Consider the following 25,267-nt stretch of genomic DNA (forward strand, 5'->3'; position numbering starts at 1 on the left):
ATATAAGAATGTTTTAAGACAATTAATAAATGACAATAAAATAATATCAGTATTTAGTTCATTTTTTTCCCATTTTTTCATGAAAACAAATGGAAAAGAAGAAAAAAGATGCCATTATTTTCAGTCAATGTCTGAAAACCGGATGGGTGGTCTATCTAGAAAATGAGTTCTACCCCCAGCTTGCTATCCATCTGGCGATCAGCCATATTGAGGTCTTTCATAAACAAAGAAAATAATGATTGTGTTTGGCTTGGCAAATGCAAACAGCCCCCACAATCTTACTCCAGAGACCCAATTAACACAATGTCCCCGCTTTTCAGGGGCACAGCAGTCAGTGCCACATGTGTGTGTATTCATGTGTGTGTGTCACAAAGAGGAGAGAACAATTTGACAGTCGCGTTAAAGAGAGGATGTGATTGAATGTAATGCCCGGACCACGACTACCCTGCAGACATCACTAACACTCGCACTGTTTTTATTTGCATCACTGGGCAACCAGCCAATTTGGAATACTTGAACCCACAGTCAATTTTGATTGTTTTAGGCTAAATGTTAAAATGCAAATCTAGAATGTGTAAGTCTAAGTTGTGACGCTCACCCAAAGAAACATCGTGAGATATTAATCAGCATGTCATGATTGGGCTAATGGGGCTAATGTTTTTGACTTGAGAGTCCTTTTTAGTAATTTTTTATTTTTCTATGTTTTGTAATGATCCATCCATCCATCCATCCATCCATCCATCCATCCATCCATCCATCCATCCATCCATCCATCCATCCATCCATCCATCCATCCATCCATCCATCCATCCATCCATCCATCCATCCATCCATCCATCCATCCATCCATCCATCCATCCATCCATCCATCCATCCATCCATCCATCCATCCATCCATCCATCCATCCATCCATCCATCCATCCATCCATCCATCCATCCATCCATCCATCCATCCATCCATCCATCCATCCATCCATCCATCCATCCATCCATCCATCCATCCATCCATCCATCCATCCATCCATCCATCCATCCATCCATCCATCCATCCATCCATCCATCCATCCATCCATCCATCCATCCATCCATCCATCCATCCATCCATCCATCCATCCATCCATCCATCCATCCATCCATCCATCCATCCATCCATCCATCCATCCATCCATCCATCCATCCATCCATCCATCCATCCATCCATCCATCCATCCATCCATCCATCCATCCATCCATCCATCCATCCATCCATCCATCCATCCATCCATCCATCCATCCATCCATCCATCCATCCATCCATCCATCCATCCATCCATCCATCCATCCATCCATCCATCCATCCATCCAATTCTTTATCTCTAACAAGATTCGCAGTGAGCTGGATCCTGTTCACAGCTGATTTTGGGGAAAATGTTGCCGACCTGCTCTACTGGTCTCCCAGCAACTATAGGGCACATAGAGAGAAAGAATCGTTCACCCACGCTGCCTGCACCAAAGTCGAGCGGATATACCACTACATCATTAGTGACATCAGTAGCTTACAATGATACTACATATACTTTTTAGTAAAGCAACTTTGGCTCCTTTTCTATGAACACTTAGTCCTACTATGTTACTGTATCATACTGTTGGTCATTATGAACACTTAATCCTACTATGTTACTGTATCATACTGTTGGTCAAGACAGTGGTGAGGAAAGTTAGTTTTGGCTTGGAGGGTGATACTTGTTATTTAAAATGTTATTTTAAAAAAGTGGAGAAGTTGTTGGGTTTTTTTTGCCAAGGAAAGCGATTTCCCGACTGAGCTGTTCCTTCCTGCCAAATACGAGTTGATGCCATCTCGTTAATTGTGACGTCTGCTCCATAAATAAAAAACACACACGTACTTCACATGAGATCATAGAAGTAGTCAAACAGCAATAACAAGATATGTGGCTGCAGTTGTCGCTTTGAGAACTTTGAGAAGCGTTTAAAAAAAATAAAGCAGAGTTTGCAACATTATTTTCGCACTTCCTACCTTTTCCACTGACAGCACAGCAAAGACCACATATGAGCCAAGGGAGTAAAAGAGACACGGCGACTTTCGCCATGGTGGGTGGTTGGTACGGCTGATGCCTCCGCGTCTTCTCCTCCTTGTTGGTGCTGGCGGGTCGTATGCAGAGCTGTGCTTCTTTCCCCACTGGCTGCTCAGTCTCATCCTGGGCGTGTAGAGACACTCACTGATAACTCGTGGAGAGAAAGCGACCAATAGTGTTGGTGAAATGTCATTTCCTTTGACTGCATTTCAAAATAAAACAGTAGCATAATAATGTCATTTTTTAGCAACAAAAAAAAAACCCCACTGAAACTATTCAGTAGTTACCAATATCATAAAGACGATGACTCAAATTGGCAAAACAGCTTCTGAAATATATATTTAATAATAATATTTAGATAAGCAAGTGTATGTTCCATTTCAAAATAAAACAGTAGAATAATGATAATAATAATGTCATTTTTTGTCAACAAAAAACATTTAAACTATTCAGTAGTAACCCATATCATAAACCATATAATAAAGAAATTGGCAAAGCAGCTTCAATTCAATAATATTGACAATATAGTATTTAGATTTGGGGGATGGAAATTTATCATAGTCAGAAAGATTAGTTGGCACCATTTGATATGTTCTAACTGCATCTTCCTGAAAAGAATTAGAACGACACTGTTACGCTGTCAAAAATGTGTCTTTCGGCTTTCACGCCAGATGTTGTCCAATTATTCTTCCCTTTTCTTTTGCTCTCGGGTGTTTGTGTGTGCGCTTAGGGGATTACAGCAAGTGGCTACCCTCAAGTGAGTCAGAGGATAACAACACAAACACACATGCGAAACACAAAGTGTGCACGGCTTCATATTTTCCTTTATTATTGTTTCCTTGAATGGGCTCAGCTGGTTTAAAGCAGTCAAGGGGAGAGTCATCATGAAGTGTTCCGTTGCTTCTTATCCCTAATCATCCCAAAGGGAAATAATAAGTAGGATTTGCTAAACATTTCACTCTCTTATTAAAATAAAACATATTTTCCTTTAATTGGTGCATGTTTTTAAAATTCTGATATTAAGTATAAAAATAAACGGATGAGTTCTGGTGGTGGTTACTAATTTGTAATCAACATATGAACTGCAATTAAATGTTTTTATTCATTTTTCATTCATTTATTCCATTCCGATTACCCCCCTCCCTTCAGTCTTGCATTGTGCAGGCCAATCGGCCATTATTTCGCTGCAATTCAAATTGTATACAGTACCATGGACAGCTCCATTATAACTATCTGTCCGCGAGGTGTCGCACTTACGCCGTTTTAAAACAGTGCGACACAAAACATAAAAAAAAACACCACGTCAAGATATAACACACTCACTGCTAATTTTAGTATCTGGATGCATACGTGTATTTTAATCCAAGATTTACGCGTTTCTATTTTTTTGTTTAAATAAAATTTAATTAGATTTAATCGGAATCGCTGTGACGTCACATCCGCATTCTCAGCGATACGAAAAAGCAAGATGGACGCCTCCGAGACAGTGTTTGTTGAAGCTACAACTATTGCCTCGTAAGAGACGTCCTCAAAATAAACATGAGGCTTTACTGTAAAACCTTTTTTGAAAGGAAAAACTACAGTCAAGGTACGTTTCCCCCATCTCAGTATATCTATCCAGTTTGTGATAAAGTGCTTGTTTTGAAATCTCAAACTTATTTCACTTTAATATTTGAGATTAAACATTTCAAATATTTCTGAGATAAAAAAAAAGTACTCGAAACAACGAAAATAGATTAAGAATTTAAAATGAATGAGAATGAATTAAGATTAAAACTGGAATAATCAGATGGAAGAAAAGTTTGAGGTTTTATAAAATGCTTGAAAATATGGAAACATGAGGTCTGAGGTTTGAGACATGTGTTCACTATGATATCATAGACATAAAAACGTTGTTGTTTACATGGCTATTCATTTGATGCTATTTCTGCCCCTTTTCAGGTCCTTTTGCTTTCTTGAGAAGAACTTTAACCAAAATGCCCATCCAGCGTGTTCCGCTTGTCTTGTTAGCCTGCGGATCCTTCAATCCTATAACCAACCAACACATGAGGCTGTTTGAGCTTGCCAGAGACCACATGCACAGCACAGGTTGAATCGCAATTCTGGAAACTTAACTATTAATCGTTTTGTCTTTGATACTTGTGTGTTAAAGGTAGACGGACACTTTTAATTTGCAGTTTCTCATCAGTGAGAAACAAAATGAACCAGAGTCGGAGTCAACTGCTAATATTATGTTCCATTCATTCACAAACAGTGTTAGTTATGCATGAAATGTATTCCTTTTTTTCCCCCTGACCTAGAAAAAGTGAATTCATATTCTCTTCCCCCCAGGCCAGTACCAAGTGGTGGGTGGCATCGTTTCTCCTGTGAGTGACAACTATGGGAAGCAAGGCCTGGTGCTGGCAAAGCACAGAATTGCCATGGCAAAGCTGGCGCTCCAGAGCTCAAACTGGGTCAAAGTCGACGAATGGGAGAGCCAGCAGGCTGACTGGACTGAAACGGTGGTCACCATGAGGTGAGAGTTAAGGTTAAGCTTAGTTGAGCTTGCTTCATTCAACCACTTCCATTTTTTTCCCCCCATCGCCTTTCCTCTTTTCTCATGATTTCACACAAATCTCTTTTGAGTGTTACTCCTCCCCTTCCACATTGTTATTTCTGTTCCCCCGTTTGCGCAACGGATGATCATGACATAAAGCAGCCCGTTGTTTCCAGGCTCTGAGCACCACACCTCGTTTCACTAAACAACCTTTGGAATGGAACTGCTTTAAGAAGCTTAACAGAGGCACGAGTGTGTGTGTTTTATTTTTCCCTGTTATTCCCCCCTTCACACATACTGATTTAATTCTGTCTCATTAAGCGCCATTCACTATCTGAATAATAAGTCCTCAAACAACCACTAGTTTAAATTTCACTTGAAGTGAAATAACCTCCCCACCTTTTTCCTAACAGGTATCATCACAGTCGTATTCTAAACGGGTTTGAACAGAAGATACATGAAGACTCCAGCAGTCACTCACAAAGTAAGAACTCAGCACCTATCAAATATATATATATATTTTTTTGTCTGTATTGACAGTTAAATAAATAACTCTGTGCCGCGCCACCCGAATGCTACATTTGCATTGTTTGAAAGTACAAAAGCACACCAAATCTTTTCTTTTGCATGTTCTGCGCTTTTACAAGCTTAGAATCAGCGTGACGGATTTGTATCCAGCAATGTGTTGGAACACGTGCATGAGCGAAATCGCACCGCTGGCTTCAGAGTATTAAGGATCGTTTTAAGACGCTGCTTTTAAGACTGTTCACGAGCACACTTTTGCTTCGCATTGTTGCACAACATGCGTGATAGCGCAATTTGTATTTGCTCTAGTGATGAAAACAAAGACACATCTGTGGGCTGCATTTGAAGCATTCTTCAAGCCTTCTCACTTTGCCCATCAAATGCAGCTTCTGAAGGATGCAGCTCCAATTAATTTGGACAACCTACTCACTTTCCACCTCTTCTTCCCTTCAGGCATGGCTCCTCAGCTCAAGCTTCTGTGTGGAGCTGATTTCTTGGAGAACTTTAGGATTCCTGGCTTGTGGCGGGATGACCACATGGAGGAGGTGGTGGGCCGCTTTGGCTTGGTGTGTGTTAGTCGAGGGGGGCTGCAGTGTGAAGAGACGGTGCACGAATTAGATCCACTTTGGCGCCACAGACAAAACATCTTCCTGGTCAGTCAATGTTGAATGATGATAAAAGAGCTCCCTCTGGTGGCGAAAATATTTTCGGCGTTAAACCTTAGCCACGACTTGCTTTTGTGGTAAAACATGTTCCAGGTGAAAGACTGGGTGAGGAACGAGATCAGCGCAACAGAGGTCCGCCGGTCTCTCAGACGGGGATTGAGCGTCAAATACCTGGTCCCAGACTCTGTCATTGAATACATCAAGCGGCACAGCCTCTACTCTGAGGATAGCGAGAGGAGAAACGAGGGCACGGCTCTGAGGCCGCTCGCCAAGCAAGCCCGGGAAAGTCTCCCTGACATCGGTGCTTCTCTCAAGTGATTTTGTTCCACCAGCTGATGACGCACCAGCTCATACATCCTCCTGAAGCATCTGGCCTCAGTGCTTCAATCCACTAGGAAAATAACACTTGAGTTGTTTTGCTGAATGGTGGTGGTGGGGGTTCTTTCATGCAGGCCTAGCTGCCAGCCAGCAGAGAATCTGGATGACTGACAAGAGTGAGTTCAACACAGACATCTTTGAAGTTTCAATTCTATCACCATTCAGTGCTTCTTTTCAGTCATGGTCGGGGGGGGGGGGGCACTTCAAGATATTTGTGCAAAATGCAGAAAACATCTTCACCAGCCTTTGCTCTATTGCACTTCATGGACTTGAAGTTTTAAATTTCTTATTTATGTATGCAGTGGTGCAAGTTTGGGAAAAAATATTTATTTTTGAAACAGTGTCACCTGGCTGGTGCTGTTTTTATTTTCTGACTATTATTGACATTTCCCCAGCCCCAGGCTTAAAATATGTTTTGTCCTCATAAAAAAACTACCACTGGCCACATATCATACATATTTGAAATAAAATCGAGACAGGTTCCTCATGGGTTGAATAATACATGAGGACAAAATCTAAAACATCTTCAAACTTACTCAGATAAGCACTCCCTTCAAAAAGAATATTTTAGTTGCGGTCAGCACTGAATGGAGTTAAGAAAAAAAAGATTTAACCAGCCTATTGTGTTTCATGTCTTCTTTTTTTTTTCTTTTCAGCTCAGATGATTACGCTTGTGTAACCCTTCATTCAGTCTGCTACAACAGCCGCCCGCATTGCGCCGAGTTGCTCTATCTTCTATTTTTACTGAAAGAATCTCATTATAAGGATAAATCAGCGCTCAAGGCCTCACCACGTGGCGTTACGTATGTGGACCCGAAGAAAGTTCATTTATCCTAATCCCGCATAGACGACGTAAGCACACTGCGAAATAAAGCACACACGGGCTGCATTGTACATCATGTGAACTGTGTCGTTCCAGCCAAGGATAAATCGTAGTTGCGTGATTTTTTAACATGAGCTGGGAAATGGGAGGTGTCAAGAAAAATGAAAACCTGCCAAGTAATCGGATTAGGTTTTGAGTTTGGTTCAAATGGGAGATTGTGACTGCGGGATTGGCACTCCGGCTACAAACCTCCTTGACAACTGACCGTAAAGGAGAAGCTGACAAAATGCCTGTGGACCTGAACGGATACTGGAAAATGATTTCCAATGACAACTTTGAGGAGTATCTCAAGGCTCTTGGTGAGTTTGTAGGGAAGCTTGATTATCACTCGCTCAAAATAAAGATCATTTGGCTGCAAACAACGTATTTTATTCTGGTTTGCAGATGTGAATGTTGCCATCAGAAAAATTGCCACTTTGCTCAAGCCGGACAAGGACATCGTCCACGAGGGGGATCACATTATCATCAAAACCCTCAGTACCTTCAAGAACTACAACATGGATTTCTATGTGGGCAAAGAGTTCGAGGAGGATCTGTCCGGGGTGGATGATAGGAAGTGTATGGTGAGTCATGAGAAACCTGAAAAATGGAAAGAATTATTTGAAGTTCTGAACAAAAGAATTCTGAAACCGGAATCATCACAATCTAATCTAAGTCTAAAAAAACAACCTAAAAAAAATCCTGATTATTACATTTTAGAAGTCCAACCAATCAGAAGACAGCAAAGTGCTGACAATATTGTGGGCCAGTTTGAAATCTACTACAAAACATGGGACAATTCTACTGATTCTGAAGGCTCTGAGCAAATTACATTTACATGGCAACACAATGAAATTGAAATCTAACATTTATTCTAACAATATTATGGAAATGAATTGAATGTAGTTTTGCACTTCTAATCGTGTTATGGCCTTGGCCTCTGGCATTCAATATGCAGCCCTGCAAACATGCAGCCACAATCCACCAAAGCTATCATAAATTAAGGAAGGGAGTCTTATTAATAAAAATAATCTGACTGTATTGTATGTAATCCAATTGTGACATTAAATGCTGAAAGGGGTCCCTTATACCTTGGGAGAAAAAACAGCATTTTTGTTTTTCAATAGGCCGATTACAGATCAACTCTAATCTTATTTAAAGACTGAGCATGAAGGTCACATGCATCATTTATGAGCTGATTTTATCGGAATGTTGACAGGCAGCGTGTTTACATGTGTATGTTAACGACAGGTACTCTTCATTATTGATTACTCTGATTACGCTCCAGATATACTAATGTTATACATCTCTCATCTGGACTCAGACCACCATCACCTGGGATGGAGATAAACTGGTGTGTGTGCAGAAAGGAGAGATTGAAGGAAGAGGTTGGACCCACTGGGTGGAAGGAGACGAGCTTCATCTGGTAAGGACACATCCAGCTCCCGCCATGAATATCAATCACACAATTTGGATACTTTAATCCGAATCATTAAATGCCTCTCGCCGGATAACACACATTTTCTCGTCCAACTTCACTTGAGATGTGCTGAAAAAGAAAATGTCTTAATTTACAAGAGGTTCTTCATAAATCCAATGAAGCATGAGCTGAAGATGGGTTACATGGGTTGGCTCCAAATTTAAGACATTTAACACAAGTCAAGAACATCATTTTGAGGAAATGAAAAGAAGACCCACTCGTTCTCCAACTAAGAAACAAGACGCTTGCTTCACACTGTTTGTCAATTCTTGTAAAACGTATTTTACACACTTTTAAATCATTCAGACAGATTAGTGTTAAATTAACCGACCATGATTTTCAAATAGCTGGAGAAAATTCATTAGTGTGGAACTGAGAATCCATTACCAGGTGAAAATAAGTCCATGAAATAATGACCAATACCACGAGCTGAGCTAATGAGATTTTGTATTATTGAGCCCAAATCTTAAGCGAAAAATAATCAGTAAAAATAATCATTTAATTGCTATGATGGCCCAAAATGATGTTTTCCGGTAGCAGCCATCCATCCGAGCGTCATTTAAGAGATATATGATTTTAAAGCAGCAGCGCTCTCTAGTGGAAGGAAAGGGCATTGCAAGACAGAAGCCTAATATTGTATGTGATTGTCTCTTATATTTGTGTTTTATTTGTTTACAGGAGCTTAGAGCTGGAGGAGTCGTCTCCAAGCAGGTCTTCAAGAAGTCCTAAAGTGGTTTCGACATCCAATGTCCAACATTCTAATTAGTCTATTCATGCACTCATCCTCAATTTCACCCACTGATAAAATTTCCTGCCATGATATTGAGCCGCCAATCAAACGTTGACTGGATCTTCCACCCTCGATTGCACAATCCAAAAAGTGACATATAGTATGCATATTGTGTAGCATCTTCAATTGGCTCAGGACGGGAATTACTTAAATTAATTTATCTATTTGTATAGGAGCATGCCTATAAGAGTTGTTTATCAAATAGGTGAACCACGTTGATGGAACTGGATGCAACCTAGTTGAGGGTCTTTAGGAAGAATGTCAGTTGAAACGCATGTAAATAAATGATATCCCTCCCAATTCTTATGGGATTGTGTTGCTGATAGTAAAATTAATTAATCAATCAATAAAATGAAATGAACACTGTCTTTTCATCTGTCCTTTCTTGAGAGACTGTCTGGTGGAAAACTGCTGTTTGCTTTTATTCAATCTTCAATGCGAGTGATGTTCCTGAGATTAAAATGCAAAATGGAAGTTTGACTTTAAGGCTTGAAGTTAAAGTTTGATTGTTAGTGTCGGAGTTTGGGAAAAAAAGTGTCTCATATGGATGGCGCAATATAGATAAGACATTCAACAATATTTCACTCATTTTGTCCTAAGTTAGTGTTGGCTCGTAAGTGAACGTATGACAATAACCAGTAGGTGTCAGTAATGCGCATGGAAGCTGGTGCCACCTCGCCGTAAAACGAAACGAAGAAGAAAATAACGTACTTCCTGTTTACGAACGAGTTGTGAATTGCATTTCCCTTTCATTAAAGGCCTAGAAACACCGAGAGATGTACAAATCGGTTTTAGTTAGCTTATGGGCTTATAAATATAAATTGACGCTCGAAACAACGAAAAGGAAGCTGTTGCTCTGAAAAATATCATTTAAATTGGCCGCACAGACGAGTTTGACTGCACCGAGCCGCCAGCCGGAAGTGACGTCTCATGACGTCTCAAGTTGTACGCGTTTAGCTTCAGTGAATGTAAACAAAAAGAGAAGGGCCAGCGCGGAGACGTCGGGCCAGGTTTGCGGCCAACCCAGCTCGCCTAGCCGTGCCTTCCATTATCCTGGCGTACGTTCGTTCGTGGGACGACAAGATGGGTTGAGTTCGCCTGATAGGATCCACGAACCGGACAGTGCGTGCCTGCTGTGTGCTCGTGTTCACAGTGGCCTGGTTGACTGTCATCTTTCCGGACTCTGCTGTGCATCGGGAGCGGCTAGCGTGCTATCACTCTTATTGTTCATCTTGTTTTATTTTTCCTGTGTTTTTTACTTGTATGTGCGTTGTGAACGCTGTCTTGTCACCCTGGGATAGTGAGAAACGTAATTTCGATCTCTTTGTGTGTCTTGACATGCGGAGGAATTGACAATAAAGGAGACTTTGAGACTTTGACTTTGAAAAGTATGTCGAAGCGTGACGGGAGCGGCACAATTCAGAAAACGTGCTCAGCTCGACGAAGAAATGCGATTTAAGCAATAAAATTAAAAATGCGCCTAAAACCTAAACCAAACGTTGCAGGTGGTCATTTCTTCTTGTGCCGAGATCAACTCGGCACTCTAAAGCCCCCAAGAGCACTTTTTACTATGCCAACCTAACCAGAGTGACGGGAGGGGCACAATTCAGAAAATGTGCTCAGCTCAGCCCAAGTAAACTGCTAGATTCATCATATTCTGCGTCAAAAGAGGTTTCTGAATCGGATAAAATGATGCTAATATTGCCGCAAGAAACGGAGCTGTCGCTATCATCTGCCATGTTGTTTGGGTTTGTTGACATCCAGATGTACAACTTGTGACGTCACAGTAATGGCGCCGCCAGTGTTGCTTCGTGCGGGACCCGATCGATAAACTGGCATTTCATTTTAGCTTTATTCTTAGTAATCGGTGTCCATTTTTAATTTCCAATGCGGCAAATGTGTTCACTTTATACATTCTATCAAATTCCGTTCTAATTGAAAAAAAAAAAGGGATGTCTCTAGGCCTTTAACTCAACAGGTCTGTGAGTGAAAGAGTTAGTGAGTGATTTGCATTTCCAGTTCATCGCGACAACAGATCAGTGAGGGAACGAATCCGGACTTTCCCGTTCGCGAACGAGTCAACGGGTGAAGTGCCTTCCTTCCGTGAACTATGTAAGCCAGAATGTAGAGTTACGATTTGCCAAGGAAAGAAACAACCACTCACTGAAACACCACTTCGTTTATGCACGTTTTCTCCAAGCTAACGGCTAACTGTGTTGCATGAAGGGATGCGCCGTTGTGCAACAACTAGGAGATTATCTTGATTTTATAACACTTAAAATAACGTGTATGCATATATACGCCTAAATATTGTTATCCGATATATCTACTGCAATTTCACATTAGATTGCTACTTTGAAATTTACTTTTTTTATTACTATTATTATTTTAATAAACATTAAAACCTGTTCAAAGCTTGTCTGGTGTTTTATTCCTTGTTTTTATTTTTTGGGGCATGAAAGCAAAAATCTGACATTTGGTGAACTGCTTTATATGACAACATGTATATGTGTTTTACGTTCTGTAAATAAAGAGCAAGTAGTCAAATACACATTCTTGACACGTACAAAAAATGCATAAAGTTATTAGGTACACGTGAAAATGGTGGTGTACCTAATGGAGTGTCCGTGTGACGTCACAGATCAACCAGCCAATCAAAGTGGGGGTGAGGGCGGGTGTGGCACTTTTCACTTTCAGTTAAGCTTTGGCCATGATTTTTCCCTAATGAACTGGCCTGTTATTAGGTACACCTCAAAATGGCGGTGTACCTAATGGAGTGTCCGAGTGATGTCACAGATCAACCAGCCAATCAGAAAGTGGGGGTGAGGGCGGGTGTGGCACTTTTCACTTAAACCAGGGGTGTTGACCTCCAGTCCTCGAGGGGCCGCGTTCCAACATGTTTTCCAAGTGACCCTCGTTAAGCGCACCTGCGTGAAAAGTTTTAGCCTCTTTCACGTTCAAAAGGAGCTAAAACTTTTCACGCACCTGCACTTAACGAGGGAATCTTGGAAAACATGTTGGAATGCAGCCCTGAGGATCTGTGACCTTTGACCATGATATTTCCCTAATAAAGTGGCCTGTTATTAGATACACTTGAATGGCGTGTCCGTGTGATTCCCTCGTTAAGTGCAGGTGCGTGAAAAGTTTTAGGTCCTTTTGAACGTGAAAGAAGCTAAAAGTTTTCACGCAGGTGCGCTTAACGAGGGTCACTTGGAAAACATGTTGGAACGTGGCCCCGAGGACTACAGCTTGACATCTGTGACCTTTGAGCATGATATTTCCCTAATAAAGTGGCCTGTTATTAGGTACACTTGAAAATGGCGGTGTACCTAATGTAGTGTCCGTGTGATTCCCTCGTTAAGTGCAGGTGCGTGAAAAGTTTTAGCTCCTTTTGAAGGTGAAAGTGGCTAAAACTTTTCACGCAGGTCCGCTTAATGAGGGTAACATATTGAAACGTGGCCCCGAGGACTAGAGCTTGACACTTATGACCTTTGGAGTGTCCAAGTGACGTCACAGATCAAACAGCCAATCAGAAGGTGGGGGTGAATGAATAAATAAATAAATGAACAGATAAATAAAGTGTAGCAAACGATTCGGTGAACAATTCTTCTGAACAAATCTTTTGAGTGAACGGACTCTAAAGATTCAGTAACTTTAAAAAACTGGAATGCAAATCACTATCCTAAGTGAAGCCAATCATGGCAATAAAAATGATTGTTGGACATTTAAAACAAAATTAAATTACTCACAATGGGTCTCATTTGAAAGCTGAGGTAGTATAGACTGTGGAGAAGTTGAGAAACCTCACGCATTTTTATTTCAGAAATTAAAAAACCGTGTTTGTAAACATTTAAGGAAACTACTCTTTACATATGCAACATTGGGAAACATCGCCATCTACAGGCTATAAAGCTCATGGATCCTGCTCATAAGCTTTGCATTACGTTTGATGGGACGGGAGAAACGGACCAAAAAAAAGACAGGAGACACTTGGTCAGCTCAGTTTATTGACCGTTATGAAATGAGGATTGATAACGTCACCATGTAAAAGTGTTTCAAGTATTATCCAGTGGCATTATTCAGCAAATTGGATCATAGAAAATAAATATAGTAGAGAATAGGGGGGGGGGGGGGAGGATTTGATCATTTCATTGTAATCTGAAGTCCAACTCAGTAACGTGGATACTTGATGCGCATATTAACCTGAGGCAACTTCATGGAGGCATTGTGGTAGATTTCGGTAGCTTGCATCCACATGAGCTATTGCTGCTGCATCAATTACCCTTTTAGTAACCTGAGCATGCTGTGCCTGCAATATCCCTTCGCAAAAAAAAAACCACCAAGCTTTATTTTGCAACACCTTATCCCGATTATTGTTCCTATTGCAGCCTATTAAAGTAGTCCAATTACATAACAGCCATGCCATAGCAAGCTATCACCCTGAATCTTGGCACCATCAATGAGGTATGAACCCAGCTAATGTAGTCGTTTCTGCTGCGGCAAACTAATGTAACAGGGCAGCGTAAACAAATGCTGTGGATTTTACACAACACACTTCACAAGACAGGGGGACACTGAAAAGAAACAATACTAAGATTGTCATACAAATACAAAGTGCAATCTGAGTTTGTTCAACCTCGTTTTGGAACCCACATCCAAACAAACATTTATCAGGTTCAAGTTTTATCAGAAATTAAAATAAAAAAAATCTTCTCCCCTCTTTTATTCATAATCAGCATGAACTTTCATAAAGCCACAGGGGGACACATGGAAACCATAGTTAAACCTGCAAAGAAAAAAAAATGTGGGTCCATACAAGCCCAAGGTCTTCATGAGACTAAGCGCTTCTTCTTGACCCTCCCCGCCATAAATGTGAATGCCAAAATTCAACCATTAGAATGAATGGAACTCATAGCAAGGAGTAGTCATGATAATAAAAAAGGCCTTTTGATTCTTGACGCAAATCTTTTCTCCTTTCACTCATCTTAAATACATAGGCGCCAAAAGGCATCGTTATTATTATTAGTATTTACAGCGCTGGCCCGTCACCCCTCTTCGCTTTGAGAAGAGAGGTGCGGCGAGGTCAATGCGGCCGACTGCTGGACTCGGACGTCCGTCGTTGCCGCGGGGGGCCGTGGCCGTTGGCGCAGCCGTTGTGCCGCTTGTTTGGGCCGCCGTTGAGAATGTCTTGGATGTGCTGTACTATCAAGTTGATGGCCACTGCGGACACAAAGGAAAAGGATGAGCGGTCCAAAACCCCCACAGGGAAAACTTACGGTTCAGCGAGCGGGAGAAGCGACTATCGGAGCTTTACCGAGGTTATCTGCTCCGCGGGGTATAATCACATCGGCATACTTCTTTGTCTAGTTGAGGCAAAGAAAACAATGAAGTGTGTCAAAACGTGAATCTGCACAGCTGCCACGTTGACTTGGCCAAGTCACATACCGGTAAGCAGAACTCCTCGAAGGCTGGTTTCACAAAAGTTATGTACTGACTCAGCACTTGTTCCAACTCCCGGCCACGCTCACCGATGTCTCTCAAAACTGGAAAAGGAAATGAATAAATGCTGTGCAATAACAGCCATGGTGAAATTGGATATATCAATGTGGCAGCCATTTTAGGCAAAGAAAAAAAACAATGGAAGCAAACAGCCAATGACGTTTACTAATTCTTTTCTCTGTAGCCTATCAAATAATTTAATTCAACACCGACCCGTACTAGCGAGGCGAACAGAATAGTTGGAGGTGGGGAAAAAAAAAAAACACACTCCGCTCCACAAATACAGATGCCCCGCCCCCTCACCTCTACGAGACAAGCGCGTGTCCGGGTCCGTGTCGACAAACAGCTTCATCTGGAATAGGTCTCGGATCTCCTGAGAGTAGAACATCAGGATGCCCTCAAAGAGGACCACGTCGGCCGGATACACTGTGACAAACTCGTCCTTCCTGAAACGCACACAAAGGTTTCCGCAGGTGAGCCGACACGAGTGCTGGGAAACCGGCGTGGCTGACTTCAGCACGCTTAAGTGCACAGAGCATGAGAAACACACCTTGGTCATGTGTGCTCACCTGGAATGAGTGACAAAGTCATAAACTGGGATCTGGACAGTTTTCCCTTCCAGGATCTCCCTGAGTGTTTGCATGATCAGCTCATTGTCAAAGGCATCTACAAGCAAGGAAAAGACGGGGACACTTGCTCAGATGTACTTAGAGGCATGTTTTTTTCCCTGGAGGGTAGCGGGGCTGCCGCGATACGTTTGCTAACCGTCAGCCAGCAGCTGTTTGCTTCAATCTCCGAGCTGGCATTTGAAACCGGAAGAAGGGTTACGGTGAGCTAAAGACAATCCTAAAATGGAGCTCATGCTTCGGCATACGTATTTTTATCTTTGATGGACCGAAGCATTTGATTTTCTACGCCAATGCGACAAGGAAACCAAGCTTTGTGTACCTGGATGGTCAAAGTTGAACTGGCCCTTGAGCGCCTTGGTTTGCTGCTCAGGGGTCAGCACCTTGTAGAAGCTGTCCTGGCTCAGGATGGCCACCTGCCTCTGGTGATGGTCAATCTTGTTTTGGCCCAGCAGCTCCATTATCTTGCCGCATACGGACGACTACGAGCACAAAGCGAGGCAAAAATAAATGACGTGCAAAAGTAACTTGCACCAACAAGTATTTTTTTGCTACCAATTTTCTTTTGAACCAGATTTAGTAAGAAAGCATAGCTTTGTGATGGAATAAGTAAAATAATCATTTCAAAAACAGCGCATTTCCTTTGAATAAATTTGCACTCGTCGCCTATCCTGCAGTGTCCCCATTGACCCCGGACAACTAAACGCGTCTCCCGGTAAATGCTGACAGTGTATTCGGACTGCCTGAGGCTGGGTTGCTGTTGTGTTCATCAAATTGAGCCGCACTAATGTCAAACATTTCCCGTCAGGCCTACTCCAACGTTGATTGGCAGGCAATTCATTATTTAATTTTCATTATAAAATTCATACATTTTCAATTAGACCCATAAAACATTCCTTGAATCCCAATCAAAACGAAGCATGCCAGTCATTTTTGGAGGACATCATTAGAATGTCCATATTAGGGGAGAACGATCAATCTAGGTGCTTATCGCAGCAGACTTGATGGCAATGAATCACTTATTGGTATTTTGAATCTCTGATGTGAGTCTAAAAACAACGCTAGTGCTGCTTTCATACAAATAGGTTAAGATTACATCATGCCATCCACGCATATCTAAAACAATGCACTGCCGTGATGATGCAGGACTGCTTTCATCCAAGCAGAGGTTACATCATGTGAGCCACGACAAAAAATATAGAAACTATTAGTGCATATTTCACTACTGAAGCAGGCAGTGTACTGATTTTGTTTTTTTAAATAACTTGTGTCCCAATTTGTTTAATTTGACGCAGGCCGGATCTGCTCGACCTGTTTCTTAGGCGGTGCGTTTGAAATTTCTATCTCAAATATACAGTGATGAAATGAAGCGATGTAATCGTACTGGTTTTGCCAGTGTTTTTGTACTAGGCAGTCACTTGTAAGCAACCAACCACAATAGAAAATATAAAGCCGAGGCGTCATATGAAATGTGCCTTACCAGCAAAAACCTCATCACTAGTGCTAATGGCTGTATAATTTTACTTTTTAATGGTAGCACATTGAGGTTTTTTTTTTTTTACAGTCCTTTATTGTAGTTATTCCATAGTGCCAATGTTCTCAAGATAAAAGGTGACTAGTGTTCCACAAAATTAGCTCATTTTGTTTGCTGTGCCATTTCACTGAAATTGTATTTAGTGATATGTAATCTTTGATTAGAAAAAAAAAGTTTCAACGGTACTAATTTCTATCGGTTTGCATTGAATTAACCATTTCAGTTTTCATAAAACGTAATTTTACTGAAAAAAAAAATCAATCGCATGTGCTTATTATTTGGCTGCGTGTTCTGAGATTTTATTCATTACAAGAGAGTGATGGCAGGCTGATTTCGCACAAGTTGCAAAATGGATGGTTCCGTATAAGCGTTCACCTTTGATCGAACAAAGAGCCGTCGGAAATCTTTAAAACGCTGCTGTCAAATATGGGTCATTCGTTATTCTTGTTTAAGTCTTGAAGTTGCCTTTATTTCGATATACAAACGTAAACGCGCATTTTGCTCGCTTTTATTCCAGTTTAATGCACATTTGTTTGAAGCTTGGGACTGTTTACAAACTGGCTAAGATGTGGGCTAGCACCGGCTATTGTCTTCCATAGCGAGCTAAGTTAGCGTGTGATGGAATTTAGCCTGGTAGCTAAGCTAAGGTAAAAATCGTGGGTTGCCACCTACGATGATGACTATTTTAAATTTGAAAAAAATAGCGAAAGAGAGGGAAACTGAAATCACTAAAAAGTTTTTTTTTTTTTTTTTTCCGCGTTAGGATTAAACCGGGTCAATGTTGGGGGGGGGGGGGAGACATGATGCAGCTGTCAATCAAGCGGCACCGAAGCCACGCGGTCAGCCGGTAGACACACGAGATGTGATACGTCATTAAACGCGTGGCGAAAAGAACAAGTGACAATTGTATAAAGACACCCAAGTCGCTAGCTTCGATGCTAACCTTTCCGCTGGCGGTGCCCCCGGAGACACCGATGAGAAAAGGTTGTCGTATTACGTCGGTATGGTCGCCCCGGTCCCGGAGGTGTGTTTCAGAGTCGCCGGCCATACTTGCAATGTGCTGCCGAGAGCGCTGGACTGGAAGATAACGCACTGAGCTCCTCCCATATCGCCACACGTTACTTTATGCACTCGGTAAAGTTGATCCTTAATATTTTAGATGTTTTCATTTTGCTTTTAAATGTATTCAAGCTTCATAAAATCACCATTTAAGGTGTTTTTTTTTTAAATCTAATTTCCGGACGAAAATAATATCTAATCGTACAGTGACGTTTTTGGTAAGTCCCGCCTCCAAGTTGAAGCTGCAGAAGAAGCTAACGTAAACTAAAATGAACAAAGTTGCACTGTTTTTCTGTTTTTAAGCCTCGAGTTAGCGTCGTGGTAAGTTCTTCTCAAGACAGCGAAATATTTTAAGAAATGACAGTAAGTGCAAATTAGTCTATTTTGCAGTACGACTTGTTACTATCGTGTCAGCTTGTGTCATGTTGAAATGTGATATATGAAGACTAGATTTTTTCTTTTTTTCTTTCTCCAGTCTGTAAAAATATTGTATGCTTTGCAATTATCGGTGCATCAGAAAGCCACGGAATCAACAAGGTAAATATGCTCCGGAGACTCACTGTCCTCCCGCGGGCGACTGCGTTGTTGACTGCGGTACGAAGCCTCTCCTCGGGCTCTGCGAAAATCACTGCCCCGTTGAACTTCTGGGGTGGAAAAAGAAGGGCGAGCAAAGAAAGAAACAATGGGGAGAACGTCTTCGAGCCAGCAACAGGTAATGACATCCATCCGCCTTTTTATATTCCCTTTAAAATGAATAATAACATTCCCTGCACTATATGACCTGATCACCCCATGCAGATTAAGACCAGCAACGCATTCCATGTTAATTAAAAGTTTACTTCTTGGTTATTATCTGATCATTGAGCAATCTGGTGTTCATTAGCTCAATACTAAGGAGAAAAGACAGTTGTAGTTGATGTTGGTCCAAAATCTGGGAAGTGTTTTGAGATCATTTTAAAAGAATTTGGAGTTCATTGTTCCACAGTGAAAAACATTTTGGAAAATATTCCAAGAACACATGCACAATAGAAACCCGAAAAATACTGGGTTCGTCATTACAGAGACGTTAGAAAAACGACAAACTGTTGCGCTCGGTGATGAAGTGTTTTCAGGACCTTAGCACCTTGAGTTGAGTCAACCATTAACTTCTCAGTAGACCAAAATAGACTCAAATGTGAGTCAGTCTGACAACTAAAAGCTGAGTCATAATTGGGTCATGGAAAAGGGCAGTGATCCCACCACTAGCAAATATACAACAGAATGGCTGAAAAAAGAAGGGGCGGGTGTCAATGTGTCGCAATGGCGCAGTCAAAGTCCAAATTTAAATCTGATCAAATGCTGTGGCGGCATCAGAAATGAGCTGTGCAAATGTAGTTTAAAAAAAAAAAAAGCACGTCAAGATCCATCCAGTGTATGAGACGACTGACGAATGACCTCAAGAGTTCAAGTTATTGTGTGTGTGTGTGTGTGTGTGTGTGTGTGTTGTTCATCAGAGGTTCTCTTTTCTGTTTATAAAATGGAAATGGGTCGCACTGACCTCTGAATTGAACTTTGTCTACAAACGCGACCTGACCTTTGTTTGTTGAGTCTTCAACAAACAAGAAAAGTCTCTCTTACCATGCATGACCGAGTGAGAATCTCCACATACTTTATTTTCCAGGGCGCGTCCTGTGCACGTTGGAGCCATGTGGTTCCTCTGAGGTCAACCAAGCTGTAGAGGCAGCCAAGTCAGCCTTTGGTCCTTGGAGTAAAATGTCTGGAATGGAAAGAGCAAGGGTGATGATAGAAGCTGCACGCACCATTGAGGTGTGTTTCAGTTTTGTTCCTTACCTTTACTGTAGACTGAACATCTTCAAATTACAGATTAATTGATAATAGAACAATATAAATTGTCGTATATGGTGTTCCATAGGGTTCAATTTTAGGGCCACTGCTGCTTTTTGTTATTTTTACTGCCTTTGGGTTCCACCTCAAGAATAAGGAAGCCTGGTGTTTGCTTTCACAGCTTTGCGCATGACAGTCTGACAGTATACTTTCTCATTAAGGCCACTTTGTTAGGGGTTTTTTTGTGTCACATTTTTATAGCACAGCTGTGGTTGGTTCCGCTCTCTAGGCTGTGTTTGACCTTTTATTTTGTTTGTCATGCACAGAAAAGGCGAGAGGAGATTGCTGAAATGGAAGTAATCAACAACGGAAAGTCCATCACGGAGGCCCGTCTGGATGTGGACTCTGCCCGGTTGTGTATAGAGTACTATGCGGGACTGTCCAGCACTCTTGCGGGTTAGCACACAACAACGTGTTTGCTAATCATAGAATACAAATTTGATATTTTTTTATTTGCCCAGGCCAGCATGTGCAATTGCCAGGCGGCTCTTTTGCCTACACACGCAGGGAGCCTTTGGGCGTATGCGTTGGCATCGGTGCTTGGAATTACCCTTTTCAGATTGCTGCATGGAAATCAGCCCCAGCGCTGGCCTGTGGTATGGGATTCATCCAAAACACGCCCCAGAAACTGTTATCTGCCCACTAGATGTCACTGCAGCAAGGTCAGGCGTACTTTTTTTGTCCACCAATCAGGCAACAGCATGGTGTTCAAGCCATCCCCAGTCACGCCTGTGACGGCGGTGATGTTGGCGGAGATATTTACCGAAGTAGGAGCTCCAGAGGGACTCTTCAATGTGGTCCAGGGGGGGCAGGAGACTGGCAGCTTACTCTGCCACCACCCCGATGCGGCAAAAGTGTCCTTCACCGGGAGTGTGCAAACTGGACAGAAAGTGAGAACAGAGTTCCTCGAGGACTCGTTAGTGAGGATAGAAACAAAATGATGGAAATTGAGAGGAGTTGCAAACTAAACTAAATGGATTTTAAAAAACTGGCTATTTTTCTTCCGTGGGATCCCGCAGATTATGGAAATGGCATCCAAAGGGGTGAAACCGGTGACGTTAGAGCTTGGCGGCAAATCTCCCCTGCTCATATTTGAGGACAGCGACATCGAGAACGCAGTGCGGGGAGCCCTCATGGCAAACTTCCTTTCTCAAGGCCAGGTACAAAGTGCTTCTCTTCAAGCCACATCACTAAACCAGTAACCGCCTGTCAGTTTGTGCTCGTTTCCTGGTCTCACAGGTTTGTAGCAACGGCACGCGAGTTTTTGTCCAAAGGCCGATTCTGGAGGAATTTGTGGATCAAGTTGTGAAGAGAACCCAGGCCATTGAGATTGGTGACCCGTTATTAGAGAATACCAAAATGGGAGCTTTAGTCAGCCGGCCACATCTAGACAAAGTGCTCGGTTTTGTGGATCAGGCGAAGAAGGAGGTACAGGCTCATATTCATTCATGCCAGTTGTCAACTTTAACCTTTGTTGTGCTGTGGATTCAACTGAACATTTTTCTAGGGGGCCACTGTATTGTGCGGGGGTGAACCTTTTGTCCCTTCAGACCCGAAACTCAGACAAGGATACTACATGACGCCATGCGTACTCGGTACTCAACAGAGACGACTTATTATTACTCGTTGGGTTCTGTCCGCATTCTCATCTGTGTATTTTTCCCTCTAGCCAATTGCAGAGACGACATGACCTGTGTTAGAGAGGAAATCTTTGGTCCCGTCATGTCCGTGTTGTCCTTCGACACAGAAGAGGAGGCGCTGCGGCGAGCCAACAACACCACCATGGGATTAGCCGCGGGACTTTTCACCAGGTTGGGATCAGGTGCAGCACATTGACGTTGGGGAAAAATGGCGGACAGAGTAGATAGATCTCATCGCCTTGGAGTAAACTGCTCAAAGTTAAAAAAGAGATCAAGTTCAGTCCAGCACAAGGGAACCACTTAAGACAAGTCAACCACACATACTTTTAGTACATATATATTTTTTGTATCTTTTGACTGTTCAGGGATGTGAAGCGTGCCCACCGTGTGGTTGAACACCTCAAGGCCGGTTCCTGCTTCATCAACAACTATAACATCACTCCTGTGGAGGTTCCATTTGGAGGCTTCAAAATGTCAGGTATTACCACGTACGGCCAAGTTTAGGTTTCTAAAAAAAAAATTGCCTTTTGGCAGTTAAGTTTTGCCTCTGTTGACCAGGCATAGGGCGGGAGAATGGCCAGGTGACAATCGAACATTACTCGCAGCTGAAGACGGTCTTTGTGGAGATGGGAGATGTTGACTGTCTCTTCTAGGAAACGCCAACCCAGAGCAAAATGGAAGTAGCCGAAAAGCAAAACGGCGCATCTGCCTCCTTCATGCTTTGCTTCAAGCGATCAAGCCAGCCATCCAAATGTTTTGCACTCCCTGACATATTGACGCGAGGAAACGTCTTCTGAACTATTGAACGTGCGACAAATCTTCTCGCAAACAGTGTAAAGTGAATGAAGTTCGCTGTTTGACATTAAGATTAGATTTTTTTTTCTTCCAAATGTTAATTGGTTCCCATAGTTTGCACTGTGCCTTTCTGCATATCGGCTTTGATGATTTAAAGCACAAGAAAAGCCAATGTGTATTGCTGCTTAGAAACAATTTATTGAACGCTAACTGAAAAGGTCCCACAACAATTTGCTTTACACCAATTGTGCACCGCTCCAACTACACACGGGATGCCTGGTGACAAGCGAGTAAAAAGAACGAGGAAGCGGCTTGAAATGAAATACTCGCATGTTCGCTTGCAATTCAGTCTTGTAAGAAGACAAACGAGGAATCGGACATTTGTAACAACTGTGCTGATGGACCTTCTGCTAAAGGTAACACTTGAAGTCTTCTTCTCATTCTTGTCTTCTGTTTGGCAGTTGCCTTTCTCTAAAATGGACATAGAGTCAAAGAAGGCATCCTGCCAGCGCTTTGTGCGAGCCTGCTTCGAATGTGGCATACCTTGATTTCGGGATCTTTGAACGGCGCCGAACCTGTATGACTTTGGAGTGAGCGGTGCTTTATAGATGTCACTTGTCGAATGACGGCAGCAGATCAACTTACCATTTCCAAAGGGCTTCTCATCATCGACGCACACGATCTCGCCGGGGCCCTGCGATCAAAGATGGAGTCATAGCGTGTGCATCTCAGTTTATAAATATGTTTTAAAGCGCAGTATTAATGCATTACACGTTGCATATTTTTCTCTGAGGCATGCATACCAATGATGTGCTACCTCGATGTTTTCTTCCCCGGAGGCGTTGGTCGGCTTGGTATCGATCGGTTTTTTTCTGTCTCCAAGATTCGCTATCCGACTTGTGTCAGCGGAAACTCGCACGTGAAAGGCGTGCAAGGCCGTCTGGACGTCGCCTACTTCGAAGTGCACGGCCGTGCCTTCGAACCACAGGCTGTCGCACCCGCCCTCCTTGAAGCCGGGCGGCTCGTAGAGTGCCGGTGTGACTTGGGGAGAACAAGAGTACAGGACGTTTGCGGCAGAAACACGTGATACGCGTTTGGTTCGGCCATTTGCGACAACTCACCGTTGTCGTAGTAGTAGAGCTTCATGCTTATGTGGATGTGGTCAGGAAGGATGTTGAGGTTCTGCATGAGCAGGGAGAGCTGCCTGATAAGTATCACGGTGGCTCTCTTGGTGTCTTCCAATGTCACCTTCAATTGGACACCATTGGTCCTGTGATTCCACAATGCTTATGTCACGACCAACTCGCTCAAATTTCAACAATGCTGGCAAAAACAACAAAATATCCTTCCACACCTCAGTATATCCATTTCTGGACCTGTCTCTCTGTACTTGAACTTGAAACTGTAGGACTCAATGATGCACTGAAAAAGAGATTTTATTTTTTTCCAATTCCAGGCTATCCTTGGCAAGCTCGAAATAAAATTTTCAGTACTGAAAGAACTTACATTTGGTTTGTCGGGATCGGTGTATACCTAGACGGCACAACAAAGCTCAGGTCAGCTGTTTCGTTCTTATGCTGTACTTTCCACCGCCACTTAACTGAATTACTTACTTACCCCAATGAACACAACCTCAAGCTGTTGAGAGGACAACAGAAAAAAAAATAATAAAGATAGATTTTATTTAAAAAGTTAAATATTTCATATACTTACATATTGTTTCTCCAGTGCATCAAAACAGCCAAACAACCTGGACAAAAATATTAGAGTATCACGGAAGCTGTGAAAACATGGCTAAAAAAACAATCATTATTGAGAGGACCACTTGACGGGAGCAGCGATACACAACCAGGTTGCTGTGGTGTATAAGCTTTAAACAGACCAATATTTCATTATTTGTTTGCAAATTGACTGAGTCATCATGAATTCTGTGATTTTGCTTGATTCTCTGCCTTTTTTTTTTCTATAAAACATGTGCTCAATAAAGACTGGGACGCACATTACCACGAAATAATCTAAAAACAATTTGCTGTGTCGGTTCACGAGATGCATTGTCATAAAAAGGGAAAGAAATTGAATCTGTCGTGTGTTCTGCATCAAAAACGTGGAAATATTTTGAGTACCATTTGACCACATTTCTGGCTCGAGGAATGCTGCTGTCCTTTCGCAAAATCTTGAAGCACACATCTGTTGAACACAGAAACAAGTTGTTAGAGTGTAAGTTAATCATCCATTACATTTCTATTTCATCTGAGAATTCACTGATATGCCCAAAGTTGGTGGTCACCTTCCAAGTATCTGGTACAGTAGGCATTTTCAGGTAAAATGCCTCTGAGGTAGGTGATGGTTGACACGGCCACAGCCAGCATCCTCTTGAGGTAGACAAGCGACCCCTCCTTGCTATTGACGTCGTTCGGAAATAATCCAGTCCACTTAAAAGTTTGCAAAAGATGTTTGATTACGAGGAAGGAACGAGTCATATAATACAAGTCACAAGATGGCGGGGTATAAGCCACAAGATGGCGGAGTTAGTCCAAATTCTCCGTATTTAATGGTGTAGTTAGCTTCAATAGATCACGGCATGGCTATTAAAATGTGAATAAAACCAAACATTTACTCATTTTTACTAACCTCAATAAGATCCTTTTCCTTCTCGATAGCCATTATAGCTGCCGTCATCTTCGTTCTTCTGTAAAATTTCGGCCGAGTTTTGCTAATGCTAATTAACCGTAGGCTAAAGTTGTTTTTTTTCTTGTCGTTGTTAAACGAGACCAATATTTGGAACTGTATATATCACAAATTCACGATATACTATCAGCTTTTGCTCAAAAATACCGTCAGTGGTCAATGTGAGCCACGTTTAACATAACTTTGCGCAAGCTAAAATGACGGACTTCTGCTGCTGCGTTCAATTACCTGCC

At 42.1% G+C, this 25,267-nt stretch overlaps 6 protein-coding genes across 17 annotated transcripts in view; 3 read left to right on the top strand and 3 right to left on the bottom strand.

The window, feature by feature from the left end:
• clstn2a (calsyntenin 2a) overlaps nucleotides 1-2,205 on the bottom strand; it is a 59,199-nt gene extending 56,994 nt beyond the window's left edge. The window contains exon 1 of the mRNA XM_049746314.2: nucleotides 2,016-2,205. Coding sequence (XP_049602271.1) covers nucleotides 2,016-2,088 — 73 coding nt within the window. The 5' untranslated portion in view covers nucleotides 2,089-2,205. The remainder of the gene's footprint in view (nucleotides 1-2,015) is intronic.
• A 1,295-nt stretch (nucleotides 2,206-3,500) lies between these two features.
• nmnat3 (nicotinamide nucleotide adenylyltransferase 3) lies at nucleotides 3,501-6,795 on the top strand. The gene is made up of 6 exons (XM_049746320.2): nucleotides 3,501-3,661; nucleotides 4,015-4,161; nucleotides 4,405-4,588; nucleotides 5,023-5,093; nucleotides 5,588-5,787; nucleotides 5,893-6,795. The coding sequence occupies exons 1-6, from the start codon at nucleotides 3,613-3,615 to the stop codon at nucleotides 6,115-6,117; spliced, it is 876 nt and encodes a 291-aa protein (XP_049602277.1). The 5' UTR covers nucleotides 3,501-3,612; the 3' UTR covers nucleotides 6,118-6,795.
• A 157-nt stretch (nucleotides 6,796-6,952) lies between these two features.
• On the top strand, nucleotides 6,953-9,677 carry LOC125984457 (retinol-binding protein 1). The gene is made up of 4 exons (XM_049746321.2): nucleotides 6,953-7,359; nucleotides 7,445-7,623; nucleotides 8,364-8,465; nucleotides 9,198-9,677. Exons 1-4 carry the CDS (start codon nucleotides 7,287-7,289, stop codon nucleotides 9,246-9,248), a joined length of 405 nt encoding a protein of 134 aa, XP_049602278.1. The 5' UTR covers nucleotides 6,953-7,286; the 3' UTR covers nucleotides 9,249-9,677.
• Nucleotides 9,678-14,017: 4,340 nt separating this feature from the next.
• Nucleotides 14,018-18,078, bottom strand: uck2b (uridine-cytidine kinase 2b). Its single transcript, XM_049748208.1, has 7 exons — nucleotides 17,912-18,078; nucleotides 15,757-15,916; nucleotides 15,378-15,474; nucleotides 15,112-15,254; nucleotides 14,755-14,852; nucleotides 14,624-14,672; nucleotides 14,018-14,529 (listed from the first exon to the last, which is right to left on the bottom strand). The coding sequence occupies exons 1-7, from the start codon at nucleotides 18,014-18,016 to the stop codon at nucleotides 14,393-14,395; spliced, it is 789 nt and encodes a 262-aa protein (XP_049604165.1). The 5' UTR covers nucleotides 18,017-18,078; the 3' UTR covers nucleotides 14,018-14,392.
• A 149-nt stretch (nucleotides 18,079-18,227) lies between these two features.
• Nucleotides 18,228-22,774, top strand: LOC125985388 (4-trimethylaminobutyraldehyde dehydrogenase B). 4 transcript variants are annotated; one of them, XM_049748196.1, is made up of 12 exons: nucleotides 18,228-18,348; nucleotides 18,503-18,739; nucleotides 19,688-19,833; nucleotides 20,178-20,307; nucleotides 20,373-20,507; nucleotides 20,605-20,801; nucleotides 20,931-21,071; nucleotides 21,151-21,339; nucleotides 21,419-21,506; nucleotides 21,581-21,722; nucleotides 21,917-22,029; nucleotides 22,110-22,774. In XM_049748196.1, the coding sequence occupies exons 2-12, from the start codon at nucleotides 18,571-18,573 to the stop codon at nucleotides 22,202-22,204; spliced, it is 1,545 nt and encodes a 514-aa protein (XP_049604153.1). In that variant the 5' UTR covers nucleotides 18,228-18,348; nucleotides 18,503-18,570; the 3' UTR covers nucleotides 22,205-22,774. The 4 variants fall into 4 exon arrangements, with proteins under 4 accessions (XP_049604153.1, XP_049604152.1, XP_049604154.1 ...); XM_049748195.2 differs by having other exon boundaries at nucleotides 18,230-18,390; XM_049748197.2 differs by having other exon boundaries at nucleotides 18,230-18,390; nucleotides 18,545-18,739.
• Nucleotides 22,521-25,262, bottom strand: zte38 (zebrafish testis-expressed 38). 9 transcript variants are annotated; one of them, XM_049748203.2, is made up of 12 exons: nucleotides 24,978-25,258; nucleotides 24,634-24,778; nucleotides 24,470-24,533; nucleotides 24,060-24,096; nucleotides 23,964-23,984; nucleotides 23,853-23,879; nucleotides 23,701-23,768; nucleotides 23,468-23,616; nucleotides 23,164-23,387; nucleotides 22,992-23,040; nucleotides 22,890-22,921; nucleotides 22,521-22,817 (listed from the first exon to the last, which is right to left on the bottom strand). In XM_049748203.2, the coding sequence occupies exons 1-12, from the start codon at nucleotides 25,023-25,025 to the stop codon at nucleotides 22,692-22,694; spliced, it is 990 nt and encodes a 329-aa protein (XP_049604160.1). In that variant the 5' UTR covers nucleotides 25,026-25,258; the 3' UTR covers nucleotides 22,521-22,691. The 9 variants fall into 9 exon arrangements, with proteins under 9 accessions (XP_049604160.1, XP_049604159.1, XP_049604158.1 ...); XM_049748202.2 differs by having other exon boundaries at nucleotides 22,890-22,929; nucleotides 23,150-23,387; nucleotides 24,978-25,257; XM_049748207.2 differs by having other exon boundaries at nucleotides 22,554-22,817; nucleotides 22,890-22,929; nucleotides 24,978-25,260.
• Between the last annotated feature and the right edge of the window lie 5 nt (nucleotides 25,263-25,267).

The sequence above is a fragment of the Syngnathus scovelli genome, chromosome 17 (assembly GCF_024217435.2).
Source record: "Syngnathus scovelli strain Florida chromosome 17, RoL_Ssco_1.2, whole genome shotgun sequence".
In the NCBI taxonomy this organism is placed as follows: Eukaryota; Metazoa; Chordata; class Actinopteri; order Syngnathiformes; family Syngnathidae; genus Syngnathus; species Syngnathus scovelli.